Source organism: Nematostella vectensis, chromosome 5 (genome assembly GCF_932526225.1).
Source record: "Nematostella vectensis chromosome 5, jaNemVect1.1, whole genome shotgun sequence".
NCBI classification, from domain to species: Eukaryota; Metazoa; Cnidaria; class Anthozoa; order Actiniaria; family Edwardsiidae; genus Nematostella; species Nematostella vectensis.
The window spans coordinates 6,412,448-6,426,055 of record NC_064038.1 but is presented as its reverse complement, the minus strand read 5'-3'; the positions used below and the strand labels follow the sequence as shown (position 1 = coordinate 6,426,055).

The following is a 13,608-nucleotide window of genomic DNA, read 5'->3' as shown; positions in this document are numbered from 1 at the left end:
GTAAACCCGTACTTTTTGGGGTACAACCACAAAATAACGCCATTTCTAGTAACCTCCATGTAAATTAATCAAGTGCTACACGTAAACTCGTTCATCCATTTACTAGGCCAAATGGAAGATACTCTTGACTGAGTTTCACTTATTAATACACCTCCGAATACTATTCAAACTATGCGTAATGCATAGTTTCATCGGGGATGAAAGTCGTGATGACTTTCAAACAACAAACGTGGGTTATAAAAACAAGTCAAATTTTGAATGAAAACGGGGTGTTAATCGGATCACGAGACCGTCACAAGATATCTGCTTATGCTCGTTCAAATTTCCTTCGCTCAAGGCTCACAGTCGATTACTAGAACAAGTGAAATTTTGAATCAAAAGAGGGATAAGTTTACCCTTACTATTTGCGAGACTCGCACATTATTGTTCATGTTTGTCTGATGACTTCTATCAAATTTCCTTGAAGAATGTGAGAGGCTCTAACTCTTCCTCATACAAAGGTTCCCCCTTGATGCCACCCCCGCAAACCACCTCCCCGCATTGCTCAACGTCTAGCACAATCAATTTCACCCCGTAAAGCAACGCGGTCAAGCCAATCACGATAGCAACAGAGTGATCAAGCCACCACATGCTTGGTTTGTGAGCTCGGTAAATCATCGTAGATGCTAGAATCCCAACGCTCATTGCTACAGACAACACGTTATTCATAACTTCTGCCTTTAGCGTAGAGCTATGCAGCTTTTTGGCGATATAGTAAAATATGCTAGCTAATAGAAGATGTGAAATACCACTAAACAGCAATATTGAAAGGAGGCGTTCTGTTTGATTTGGATGATCTTTGAAGAAAAAGTGCACAGTAGAGGCACTCAGAGTAGCTGTTCCCGTAATTAAAAATGTAAATGCAATTAGTAGTGTCGCTAGTCTTTCCTTTTCTGCACCGCCATCTTCGCTTCTGAGATCTTTAAACCTCCAGATGACTATGAGAGTACTAAACGCTTCTAACAGGGCATCGAAACCGCAGGAGAAAATCGCAGAGCTTGAAGTTTGCCCGGAAGCCACGAAAGACCATATGCTAATCGAGAGAGTTACAACAATCGCAATAATCGCAACGCTAAATGCCGCCCGACTCCACCTTTGACGGAAATTCACTGGGATAAAAACCTTCTCTTCAATTGTAAAGCAGATGACATCCTCATCCATAAACTGAGAGCCATTTTCCTCGCCGTCCAAAGGATGCTTGAACGCGCTCACTTCAAGACGCTTGGAGAAAAGACACAGTTCATCATCACTATCGTCTTCATTTGTGTCTAGGGAGGCTCTGAGAAGTTCATAGCCCGGGATACATGTCATCATCTAAGTCAGTGGAAGGCATCAGCAAAAAATTACGAGCGTTCCCGTTCGCATCCGTGCAGCTTGTCAGCAACTGTGTTTTGAGGTTGTAGCAACAGGTTCTGCATCACTTGTTTTTACAATTTCATGAGGATAGCGATTGTTTAAAGCCAGCGACCATAGAGTTATAATTGTATACTTATGCGCTATGCTTGGTACTCACGCTATACGCGTAAAAACAGACGCGGACTCAAGACGCGTTCTCCACATGACTAGTCCCACAAATATCGGCGCTATAATACGATTCTAGGTTTGATTCCTAATTTGAGACTTTGCTGCATCTTGGGGTTAAGAGGGCGGGTTGAAATAGAACACAAAATATTTGAAGATCATCCACTGGAAAACATGCAAGAATAGCAATGCGAATCGGATGATTAAATGATAATTAGATATCCTTATTAGCATATCAATGAGGAGTCAATATAATCAAACTGAGAAACTAAATATTTCAAGTATTTTCTTGTCTGAGGGAGTTCGTAGAGTCTCTATTTCAAACTGCACATTTTTTTTCTCTCACAACGAGGGTGCTCTTTCTGAAAGGGGGGGGGGGGGGGGGGTTACTATTTTGCGAGCCGTGAGCCTATTTTGCGAGCCAAAAAAAATTGCCGCAAAAATCTTTATATGGGGCATTGGTGTCCATGTATGGGAAGCAGTCGCAAAATCATCGAAATCACATCTGTTTATTCAACATGGCTGACACAGGCGAAGCTGGTTATAGTAAGTTTAGAGTTCTTACTTGCAATTAATTATTGGCATATATTAGCTCCTCGCATTTCAAATATGTAAATTATTTTCTTATAAGAACAAAAAGAAAAAAAAGAGCGAAAGGTGAGTTGTCAGTTACACTTTATTTTTATAAAAACCTTTTTATATAAGAATGTCCAGCCTGAGATTTCACCAAATTTTAAGAACATGCTAAGAACATATATGCCGGGCTCAGATAGCAGAAATATTTCTCCTTTTTTTAGTCCTGATGCGTTCTAAAATGCAGAATCAAACTGTGCTCATGGTAACAACCTTGTTATTGCTTTTGGTCATTAGTGTAATTCTTTTCCTGATAATTCATAATAATTAATAATAATAGGTATTATATTCTTATGTACACTAAAATTAAAGAACATTGTTTCAAAAATAAGAACGGCCCAGCCTCAACTGAAAATTAGACGTTCTTATTAAAAAAAAAGAGTGTTGTCGGTTTGTGTTCCATTATATCATCTTGTATTTACTTTAAAATACAAAATTACTTATATACAGGAACAACCACCTCCCATATTTAGTGGTCGGCCAGACAAGTCAAGCAGCCGTGTAGATATTCATTAACTTTAGATATTATAAATTTGTCAATGTATTGTGCTTTTTGCGCGCAGAATTTGGCCAGTTGCAAGAATCTGCAGCTTAGCAACGACGTGTATGGGAGAGCTACAGAATATAGAAAATACTTCCCTTTTTTTTATAGTGGAACCTCGTGTTTAACAGAAAGCGGCGATAACACACGTCAATTTTAATGAGAATTTTGTGCTTATATAAAATAAGATTATATAACATGACAAAATGCGCCCTAATTTGGGGCACTATTTTTAAGCAGTAGCTAAATCTCTATTATCAAGCAACTGGGTTTGGTTATCTAACTACATCATGCAATATGAGTATTTTTTTTTTCTTTTGATAACGTCATGGTTGACGTCACATCACGCGGCTATCTCGTCGCACCCACCTTGACACCTATATAATATATTCAAACTTTGGTTGTTTGACGATGTTTCTGTCTCTTTTTATGACGTCATCGATGAAGTCACGACACGTGACCATCCCGTTACACCCCGTTGGCACCTACCATCATATGTATCTTCCAAGTTCGGTTGTTTGACGATGTTACTGTAGTGATATATATATACCGTAAATGGTCTAATTAACGCCCCCTATCTAAAGAACGCCTCCTATCCCATGAACGCCCTCCCTAAGCTTACAAGTTTGTAATGAACGCGCCTCTCTAAAAAACGCCCCCCTCTACCCTTCCTCCCAGCAAAAACAAATGACATAGGAATTTTGGTAATATTACTAAAATCTGAGTTTGGCTTCTACTGGGTGAGACTTGATTAATGTCATAAAATGCTTGCTACGTAGGCTATAAATTAACGTGATCCTGTCTGAGACTAGAACTGAGACTATAATTTTTATAGTTTGTAAAGAACGCCCGTCTCTAATAAACGCTGATGACGTCATGTCACTTGACCATAAATACCATTTTAATAAGCAAGTAATGACTCTGAACACCATATATGCTTTTTAAAACTGTTCAACATCCTTAGAAAATGAAAAACTCAGCAAATTCGACGTGGCTCGCAAAATTGGGTCGCGGCTCGCAAAAATAGGCTCGCGGCAGACTTTATTCGTACAATGTTATTTTGAAGGTTCCTTGCGAATAAATCCCTGTTTTTTCAATGAGAAACAATAACAAAGGCGTAGGTGATTGACATTCTTTTAAAGAAGGCCAATCAGCCTCCTTTTAGCGCTTCGGCACATTCCCGAGTATCACAGTATCGGAGTTTTCTAACTTAGCCGTTTTTGCGTGAGAGGTGGTCCATTCCTTAGCCTATTATGTATAGTATAGCATCTGTATCAGGCCCGTTCCCAGGATTTTTCTTGGGGAGGGGGGGGGGTGCGAAATCCGAAAAAGTGGGCCTAATTTTTCCGGGGGGAAGGGGGGGAGGCAATGAGTACCAGACGTACCAGAGTGATCTAGCTTATGCTTTATAGTTTTGTCTACAAATAGCACGTCCATTGGGAACCGAAAGTTGACCTTCGGCCGTTGTACCCCCTGGGTACGGGCCTGGGTATCATCAGCATCGGAAACAACACAGGCTTTTACTGTCGAATCCGTTGTATTGCGACGGCGCATTTTCAAAACATCAATTTGATTTTGTCTTGGGATTTTCTGTTCCGCCAGTCAAATTATTCTAAGCCAATCAGACTCTTACCATCTCTCGCCTAGTGCAGTTGCCTGGCTTTTTGTCGCGACACTGTCTGGTTTTCCAGAGGATAGCCAGGGAAGTGCACAAAGCGAGACTCTGATTGGCTCAGAATGGTTTTACTGACGGAACAGAAAACCAAAACAAATCGTGTTTTGAAAACGTGTGTCGCGATACAACAGTGTTGCTAGCGACACGTTGGCCCAGCAATGTTGACGTAGTTGGCCGGAGCTGGCGACTGTTGGCGAAATTTTGATTGAGTGACCAGCACTACGCCAGCATGTCGTGGTCATTCGAGCATATCATAGCTTTGCTGGCGCAGTTTGCACACATTCAGTGTTTTTTATCGTCCTCTTGACACTCGTAATGGCAACCATACTACAACATCAGTGGACGAAATAGAACTAAATTCAATCGGAATACAGAAGAATCGTGGATTGTCTTTGCAAAACGCAAGTAAAATGGCGTTGTCTTGGGTTGCTTTTGGTCCCGTCATGCAACAAACCCCAAGCGTGAACTGACGTTTCCAATAAGCTCATTTCACATCTATCAAACAAAATATAAAAAGCGCCTTTTTTAAATTGATGCGACTTTTTGTGAAGTATCATTGAAATTTGAGGTTTTCGTCACTGAGCCCATACATAGTGCAAGGATGATCAAGAAAAAAACTGTCTTAAAAAGCCAAAATCAGAGTATGTGCATTTCGGCCACTCATTTTTTGTGTTTTGAAAAGGGAAAATCAGTCCGGAATGCTTATGGCCATTGTAAGAAATTGTATCTTCTTTTTCCATCTCTTCGAAGTGCGCATGTTATGGGTTTTTCCGTCATGTCGCGTGAACTTATTAACCAACATGCATGTGTTGAGGAAGTTTGCACACCGGCATAGCTGGCGCAGTTTCACAGGCTAAAGCAGAGGCTCGAAATTTTGAAGGAGGGGGAGGGAGGGGGAGACGATACAGAAACTGACGAGGGGGGAAGCCCCAGTGCCAATCTACCTGCAGCGTTCCTGGGAAGATCATTAAAGATCGGGATGAATGCAAGATTGCATCTCAGACCAATGTGTAATGCTTGGATGTGTGCTCTTTAGTATTTTTGCCTAAATTTACCTTACCTTAAATACCCGATTTGGCACTCAAACTTGAAAAAATATATATGAAAAATTTACTATTCACCTATTTGTAAAAGACTAGGTGCACAATTTGGTACATAAAGCGCCCCATTGACATGTAAATGGCATCTAAATGCTTACTGAAGATGTTTAGAAAAAAAAGTCAGTTTTAGCCTCCTCGTTTAACCTCCAACCCCAATCGGGATAGTGCATTCAAAACACAATGTACATAAAATAATTACCTCACAATAATTCCCACCCCCTCTTGAAATAACGTTTCCATACCAACGGATCCTTGCCCCCCCCCCCCCCCCAACAGGGCCGTAGCAGGGGGTGTAGCACTGGGGAACGTGCCCCCCCCAATAATTTGAAAAGAATTATAAGGAAATGACCAGTAGGGGCTTGGCTGTGCCCCTTAATGTTTCTGTTTCGTGCCCTTCCCCCCCCCCCCCCCCCTCCCAATATTTCGAGGCCTGCTACGGCACTGCCTGATGACATAACGTTATAATAACAACAACCACTCTCCCTGCTCACAAATTTAAAAGTAAACGTTACCCAAGATAAGTAGTTCCCGACCACTGTATGCATCAAATAAGGAATACACTTAATAGGTGCGTCAACCAACAAGCACGCCACCTAGAAACCACGAGATCTAAGGACAATACAACCCAACAGCAACACCATGCACCCCTAACAACCACACCTAACAACAACATTACAACCAACAACCTCAATTAACCACACCAACAACTAACCACATTAACTGACCTTACAACCTCATCAGCCAGGGGCGTGCGCATCCAGGCCTGCAGTCACTGAACTGCAAAAAAATTTTGCGATCTTATTTGCATAGCGAAGGGAAAAAAATCAAATGTTAACTCATTTATTTTTATGTATATTTATATATGTGATGAGGATGAAAACTTTTCTTAATCATGGTAGTCTACAGATGATATCCAAACATATTGTTATGTCGTTCAGTGCCACGCGACGACTGAAGTCCTATTTCAGATCGAGGATGACAGAGGATCGTGTAATATTCTCAAAAGTCTGCCGCATCGACGCTATGAAATCTTCACGGGAATTCGGAATGAGGGGCCACGCCCTCATTCAGCTTCTGAATGCTTTGACTGCAACTTGTTAAAATTCTGCGTATGCTCCTGTCAGCTGGAAAAAACTTCACTTAACAACCCGACACCTAACACCCAAACCAACTGAAAAACACCATACAGCCCTACCGGCTGGCAACAACCACACAATCTTACAATCACACCAACTGACAACAACCACACCACCTAGCAACAACCTTGTGGCTTCGGATATTTTTTTCGTGGATGAGTATGTTTATGAATTTTTTTTCTTGACTGTGCATGTTGTTTGTTTCTTTCTTGTACCCAGTCAGGTTTCTTCTTTTTCTTATTTCTTTCACCCCCAACAAAAAAAATTCTAATGGTCCGTCCATTATAGATAAAGCCCTTAATATTCCCTTGATATTCATCAAGGGAATATCAAGGGCCCTTGATATTCCCTTGATATTCATCGCCTGTCACCTTGTACTTTAACCACTAACTTATTTTTGTTTTCCCAAAACCCCGACATATATCATATCATATTAATAATTGATTATATCTATCCTAAATATGTAATATAAGTGAACTATAATGATGGCAATAATTAACGTCTGTAAATACTTTTTTCTTTTCTTCTTTTCTATCCTTTTCTAAGACCCCCTTTTTTGTATTCTATCTAATAAAAGGATTCGTAGATGAAAAGAAATCTGAATTTTTGCTTCCAAGGTGCCAGATTTGTGAGAGCTTTACGGGCATTCCTATTGAGAGAAATAAATTGTGAACTCTTATTCTATGAGAATCTTAATCAAAAGGACGCCCAGTTTTTATACTCAGACATTTCGAGCCCCAGATAGCAGCGTATTGTGTATTTTTTTTTTTTCAATTTATCTATTGTGATTGTTGGTTCCTGGTGACGACCTTAGATAGTATTGTTTTCAATCATGTGTGTAATTCTTTTTTTTTATTATTATTATTTATATTTTTGATATACACTGAAGTTTTAAGACACAATTATGGACTCGTTCAGCCTTCAACTGCGCTTCCAAAAATAAAAATAAAAGCATTCACGAGGAGAGCAATAAGAAGAGATTAGTAAAATCTGGAAACAAAGCAGCAATTCAGATGCAAATCAATAATTTATATAAGGGTAGTGTAACGTCGTCAAAAGTGAATATTTTATTATAGAGCGCGGCCTTTGCTTCTAACAACTGTGAAGGAGCCGTTACATAAAAAGAGATAGAATGGACAAGCTGTATTTACTTTTCTGGGGTCTTTCAAGTTCGGTTTTCTCAGTTGTCAACGGTAAGATTCTTTCTATAGGTTGGTATGAGGTATGGGTAGGGAAAGTTAATTTAACAAATAAGGCTTGCGTTAACGAAATAAAATTTTCGTTTGGTGTATTCAAAAACTGTTGATAATTTTATAATAGAAAGAATAATCGAATCAGAAATCGGAAAGAATCGACCAAACAGACTATAACATAATTTGAAAGGAATGTTGTTTTAAATTTATTCAGATTAATAGAAAAATACCGAAACGTCTTTTTTTAACTTCAGCAAAGACCACAAAAAAAGGTGCAAATGACACAAAACAGATGACAAAACTTTTCTTTATGATTTTCTTTATTTAAGAACATTTTCCGTTGCTTAGTGTTGTCGGTTATACTTTTCACCGAATTCGTGAGGAAAACTAAGTTTTGTATAAATTAATTATGATAAACCTTTATCCGATTTCCAATTGTATGCCAACTACTAGCAAAAAACTGCATGTGGTAGGGGAGTCCTAACTATTCGACTAATGCCTGGTGCACACTAGTGACATAACGACATAATGACATAACATAGTGCCCTAACGACATAATATAATAAAAAAAAGAGATATGTTTTCGTTATACCTTTTTGAGATCCTGAGTCCTGAATAACTTGTAAGATAAACTTTGAAAGGTCCTTATAGTAAAATACCAGAATTTACAGTCCAAAATGTTTGTTTCTAGACGGAAAATGAGGGTATTTAAGTTGAGATACGCAGATACAGCAGATACGATAATATTTGTTTGTGTATCCGAAGGCGCTGATATCCCGGTGAACAACACAGAGCCAGCATTATTGAAATATCTCCTTCAAAACTATTCTAAAGACGCACGGCCAGTTCTCAACGTCAATGACCCAGTTCAGTTAAAGCTGGGTATAATGCTACGACAGGTTATTGACTTGGTGAGTAACATAGAGCTGAGCTGATAGTTGATTAAAGGTAAACGTAGGATACCAAAGGTGAGGGGAAGCGAGATAGTAAGGTTATGCAGTGAGGTGAGGTGAGGTGAGGCAAAGTAACGTGACATGACGTGAGATGGTAAAAGCGAGGCGAGGAGAGGTGAAGTGAGGCTAGGTAAAGTTAGGGAATTGGAGGTGATGTGAGTTGAGTTGAGTTGAAATAAGTTAAGGTGAGGTGAGGTAAGGTATGAAGAAGATGGAGAAGGTGATGTGAGCAGAAGTGAGGCGAAAATGTATGATCAGAAGGTGGGGTGATGTGATGTGAGCATAGGATTTATGGTATAGAGTAATCTAGGCGAAGAGAAAAGGAGGTGTTATGTTTGGATGTGGATGTAAGATAACGTTAGATGTGGCATGCGTTAGGTCAGCGTGATCTAATGCGAGGTTTTATGATTACAGGGGAGTTTTGGTATGGCAAGTGAATCCTGTGTTGTATTAAGGAGGAAAATATGTTATACACCTATTTAAAAAAATAATGTCAGTGCAAATTGAGATCGCTGCTTATTGGTATTATTATACATTGTGCTCACCACTATGTCGATTCTGATTCGCTTGGCTGGATTCTGAGCGCGCGCGTTATTTTGTAAATAACGCAATTTGAGTGTCTTCACTTGACTCAGTGAATAATCAATGCATCTTGGGCCTAGGGCGCGAAGATTCTATTGTGAGAGCCATTGTGGCGGCCATTGTTTTCGAAAATTAGTGATTTTCTGAACCAATGTATGATAAAACCATTATAAACAATAGTTGAATTCGGTTTTGAGTGATATCCGGAATATACAATTGTCTCCCCAAGTGAAGGCAGTCTCGGCCTTCGTTCGGCCACTTGTCTTGACATTGATTAGTACGGATATCACTTAAACCTCATCCAGTAATTGTTAATAATTATTTCATCAAAACGAAAGCATTCAGTAAAAATATTGCTTGGCCCATAGTATTTTTGTTAGCAGAGACGTATTTTAGAATAGGTGTATATGGGGAAGCCGTTAAGTAACTCATTCTTGCCTCATTCCGCAGAACGAAAGAGATCAAATACTCACTATAAACGTATGGATTCGTCAGTACTGGAAAGACCACTTACTCAAATGGAATCCCGATGACTTCGGCGGCATCAAGTCAATCAACATTGCTCCGGACAGAGTGTGGAAACCTGACGTTTTGCTGTATAACCGGTGAGCTCGACTTTGTTAGAATAGCTTCCCGTGCCCCTGCTCTCCTGTCCAATAAAGCGCTTACTGCTGCTTGCTGAAGTTCTTCAATCTGTTAATGTCTGACCATTTGATATCTGACGAAGAGGTAGTATCATTTTTCTGGAGATTCTTGCTCTAAATGTTTTAGGGGGTTTTTGTTACAGACTCGCTCGATATCAAATGGTCGGTCACAACCAAAGTGAATTTATTTATTTCGGCGAAATATAATTAAACCTTAGTGGAAAATTAAACAGCTTTCAAGTCCCAAACACCAGCCAATTATTACAATAAGTAATCCATGTAATTTAGTATAAGAATACTGGACCTAACACACATTCCACTCAGTTCTCTCATTAGCTTTATTCCTAGAAAAATGAATGCCATATATTGTTGTGTCAGGACTGAAATTCAGCGGCTTCTCTTTTCGAGATTCGGTCCTTGCATATGGGACTGCATCCCTGAAGAACAGAAAGTGTCGACAAAAAAGGTTCTAGCAAAATTTAAGAAAAATGCTGGTGGATTTACTTATCCGGAGGAACAATTATCTAGACGTTGCCAGAGCAACACTTCTTCCTGATATGAAGAAAAAGGAAAAAGAAAAAGAGATGGAGATGGGGAATGTGAATATGTGAAAATGAAAATAAACATTTAAAAAATACCTTGTGTACACCAGGCAACTAATCAATAAGTTATTTTGTTGTTGTTGTTGACTTTTATTTACTTTATCTGGCAGAGCAAGTACAGACTTAAGATTTGGAAGCCTTAACAATAAGATCGACACCAATGTCATTGTTAACCACGACGGCTCCACTACTTGGCTGGCACCAGCGATCATCAAATCTGAATGTAAAATCGACGTCCGTTTCTTTCCCTTCGATGTCCAGAGCTGCGAGCTAACTTTCGGTTCCTGGACCCACGACGGCCTTAAAATCGACATCCATCTCAAACAAGAATCAGGAATTGATACTGAAAATTTCTCTGATAACAGGGAATGGTTCCTCAAGGGAACGTCAGGAAGAAGGGACGTAAAGATGTATATCTGTTGCCCAGAGCCATACCCAACAGTGACCTATACTATCATCCTTCGACGGCGTGCCATGTTCTATGTCTTCAATATGGTACTACCAACAGGCGTTATTGCATTACTTTCTTTATTTTCATTCTACCTTCCGCCGAATTCTGGAGAGCGTGTTTCGTTTGTCATCACAGTTCTGCTGGCCATGAGTGTGTACCTGATCATGGTAACTGAGAACATCCCGCGCTCGACTGATATCCCACTGGTCTCCAAGTTCTTTATGGCTTCCATGATTCAAATTGCGCTTTCCCTGGCAGCAACTTGTGTTGTGATTAGATTTGACACCACAAAGAAGCCAATGAGCTCGGTAATAAAGCTTGTAGTCAATGACTGGCTAGCCACAGCCTTGCTCATGAAGAAGAGTCCTCGCAAGACGCGACAAGGAGGGGTAACCAAATCAACAAGTCTTTTCAAAAGGAAATCAGTCACTCCAGTAAACGAAGCTGCTACAGACGAGACCTATGACAACACAGATGACGTCATAATAACACGGCTTGTAGATTCATTTGCAAAAAACAAGGATCAGAAGAATCATGTTCCAGGCAATGCGATAGACCCCATTGTCAAGGAGCTGAAAGTGTTGACTTCCAAGGTCCACGAGGAGGAAGAATCGAGTAAAATCTCCAGAGATTGGATGTTTGCAGCCGAAGTGTTGGATCGTTTCTTTCTTCTTTTGTTTTCCTTCACGATTTTAATAACTGTTTTGAGTGTCTTTGTCGCATCGCCTGAAGTGTCTTTGACATGACATTAAATCTAATTTATACTGAATATCAATTAGGCTACTAAGGGCAATATGCTAAGAGACAGAATCCCAACGATCGCTACACTGAATGCCGCACATCTAGCGAAAACTCCCATAAGTATAAACATTCTCTTTAATTGAAGCAGATGGCATCCTCGTCAATAAACTGCTAGCCGTTTTTCTCTCCATCCGTGATCAATGATAAAAATCATGATTCTTAGCATGATAATGAGAGTTTAAATATAGTTTAACAGGTGTTATGGCCACATATTGTAAGGTAGGGCAGGTATTGACATTTTATCAATCTAGATACTGCATTTTTACTAGCCATTAGCATGTTTTACTTTTAGCCTTACATAGTACCTGGATACCTTATGCCTGGTGCACACTAGTGACATAACGACATGGGCGCGTGCACCCTTATGTTCATGTGTGAATGGTTCGACATTTTGACATAAGCCCAACATAACGACATGAACATAACGACATCCGAGAAAAAAACATGTTTCCTCTTTTGTGTCATTAAGTCCATGTTGTTATGTCGGGCTCGAAAAGAGTGCGCGCGCCTATGTTGTTATGTCGTTATGTCACTAGTGTGCACTAGGCATTATAGTACTGGCTAAATAAGAACCTGTTTAGACTAACCTGGAAAAACCTATGTTCTTATAAGCGGATAAGTACTGTACCAGGCTCGTTCCCAGGATTTTTTCATGGGAGGCTGCGAAATCCGAAAAAGTGGACCTACTTTTTCTTGGGGAAGGGGGGGGGGGGGGGGGGGGGTGGGAGAGGGAGTTTTCTGATAATCTGACCACCCACTAAATAACAAAAAGGGATTTTTTATGCCTTTGCATTATCTCCACGGGACGTTTATTGTCGGATTTGGCTACAAATAAAGTCTGACATATGGATTAATGACATACCAGAGTGATCTAGCTTATGCTTTATAGTTTTGTCTATGAATAGCACGTCTATTGAGAACCAAAAGTGGACTTTAATTTAGGCTGGTGCGTTAGCACCCCCTGTATCCCCCCCCCCCTGGGTACGGGCCTGTGCACTTAATTGATATTGTACATTTGAAAATTGAATAAAAACTTCAATTATATATAGATTTAGGCTCTTTAAAAGCAAGAAAATAACAACATTTTCAAAAACGAACGTGTGGTTAAGCAAACAATTAGCAACCACACGATAAGCAATAAGCAACCACATGATTTCCCAATCCTTTTTAGTGGATGATGGATGAACAACTTAGCTGGATTACTAGTTATGTAAGGTTTTAAATACTTATATAAAGTACTTAATAAGCTAATAGTAGATAAATTCTTAAGTCAGTAACGTAATTTAGTGTTCTAGAAACATGTCAACACAAGGTGTTTTCATCCGTCGAAACGGTAAAAATAAAGTCTTTCACCCTTTTTCCCAAACCCATCGTTTGTCCTTCCGTCCATCGTTTATACGTCCTTAGTTTACTGGTTTTCCGTTTTGGTTTTAGGCACTGTGTTGGCCGCGAGTTGCAAGTGCAAAAACGTGCGAAAAATAAGACGCAGGGTTTCCGTGAATACAAACACAAAAATACAAAAAGTCAAATTATTGTAGGTTTTTCCTGTAACTGTCAGGGTTTTATAATGAATAAAGCAGTCCCGGATAGTGCAAAAGTGTATTTATTTTGATTTTTTATTATTATTTTTTACTAGAGAGATTATCGCAAAAAGGCCTGGCGGTCTGTTGAGGCCACATATGTAACAACCTGCCACATTTGTTATAACGGCCACATTTGTAATAAGGTAGGCCACAA

General features: G+C 39.7%; 2 protein-coding genes across 2 annotated transcripts; one reads left to right on the top strand and one right to left on the bottom strand.

Moving 5' to 3' along the window:
• Window positions 1-86: 86 nt before the first annotated feature.
• Window positions 87-1,749, bottom strand: LOC5503030 (transmembrane protein 163). The gene has a single exon (XM_001624096.3). It carries the CDS (start codon window positions 1,351-1,353, stop codon window positions 451-453), a length of 903 nt encoding a protein of 300 aa, XP_001624146.1. The 5' UTR covers window positions 1,354-1,749; the 3' UTR covers window positions 87-450.
• Window positions 1,750-7,667: 5,918 nt separating this feature from the next.
• On the top strand, window positions 7,668-13,237 carry LOC5503033 (neuronal acetylcholine receptor subunit alpha-7). Its single transcript, XM_032371334.2, has 4 exons — window positions 7,668-7,838; window positions 8,604-8,749; window positions 9,824-9,978; window positions 10,730-13,237. Exons 1-4 carry the CDS (start codon window positions 7,778-7,780, stop codon window positions 11,814-11,816), a joined length of 1,449 nt encoding a protein of 482 aa, XP_032227225.1. The 5' UTR covers window positions 7,668-7,777; the 3' UTR covers window positions 11,817-13,237.
• Window positions 13,238-13,608: the final 371 nt, after the last annotated feature.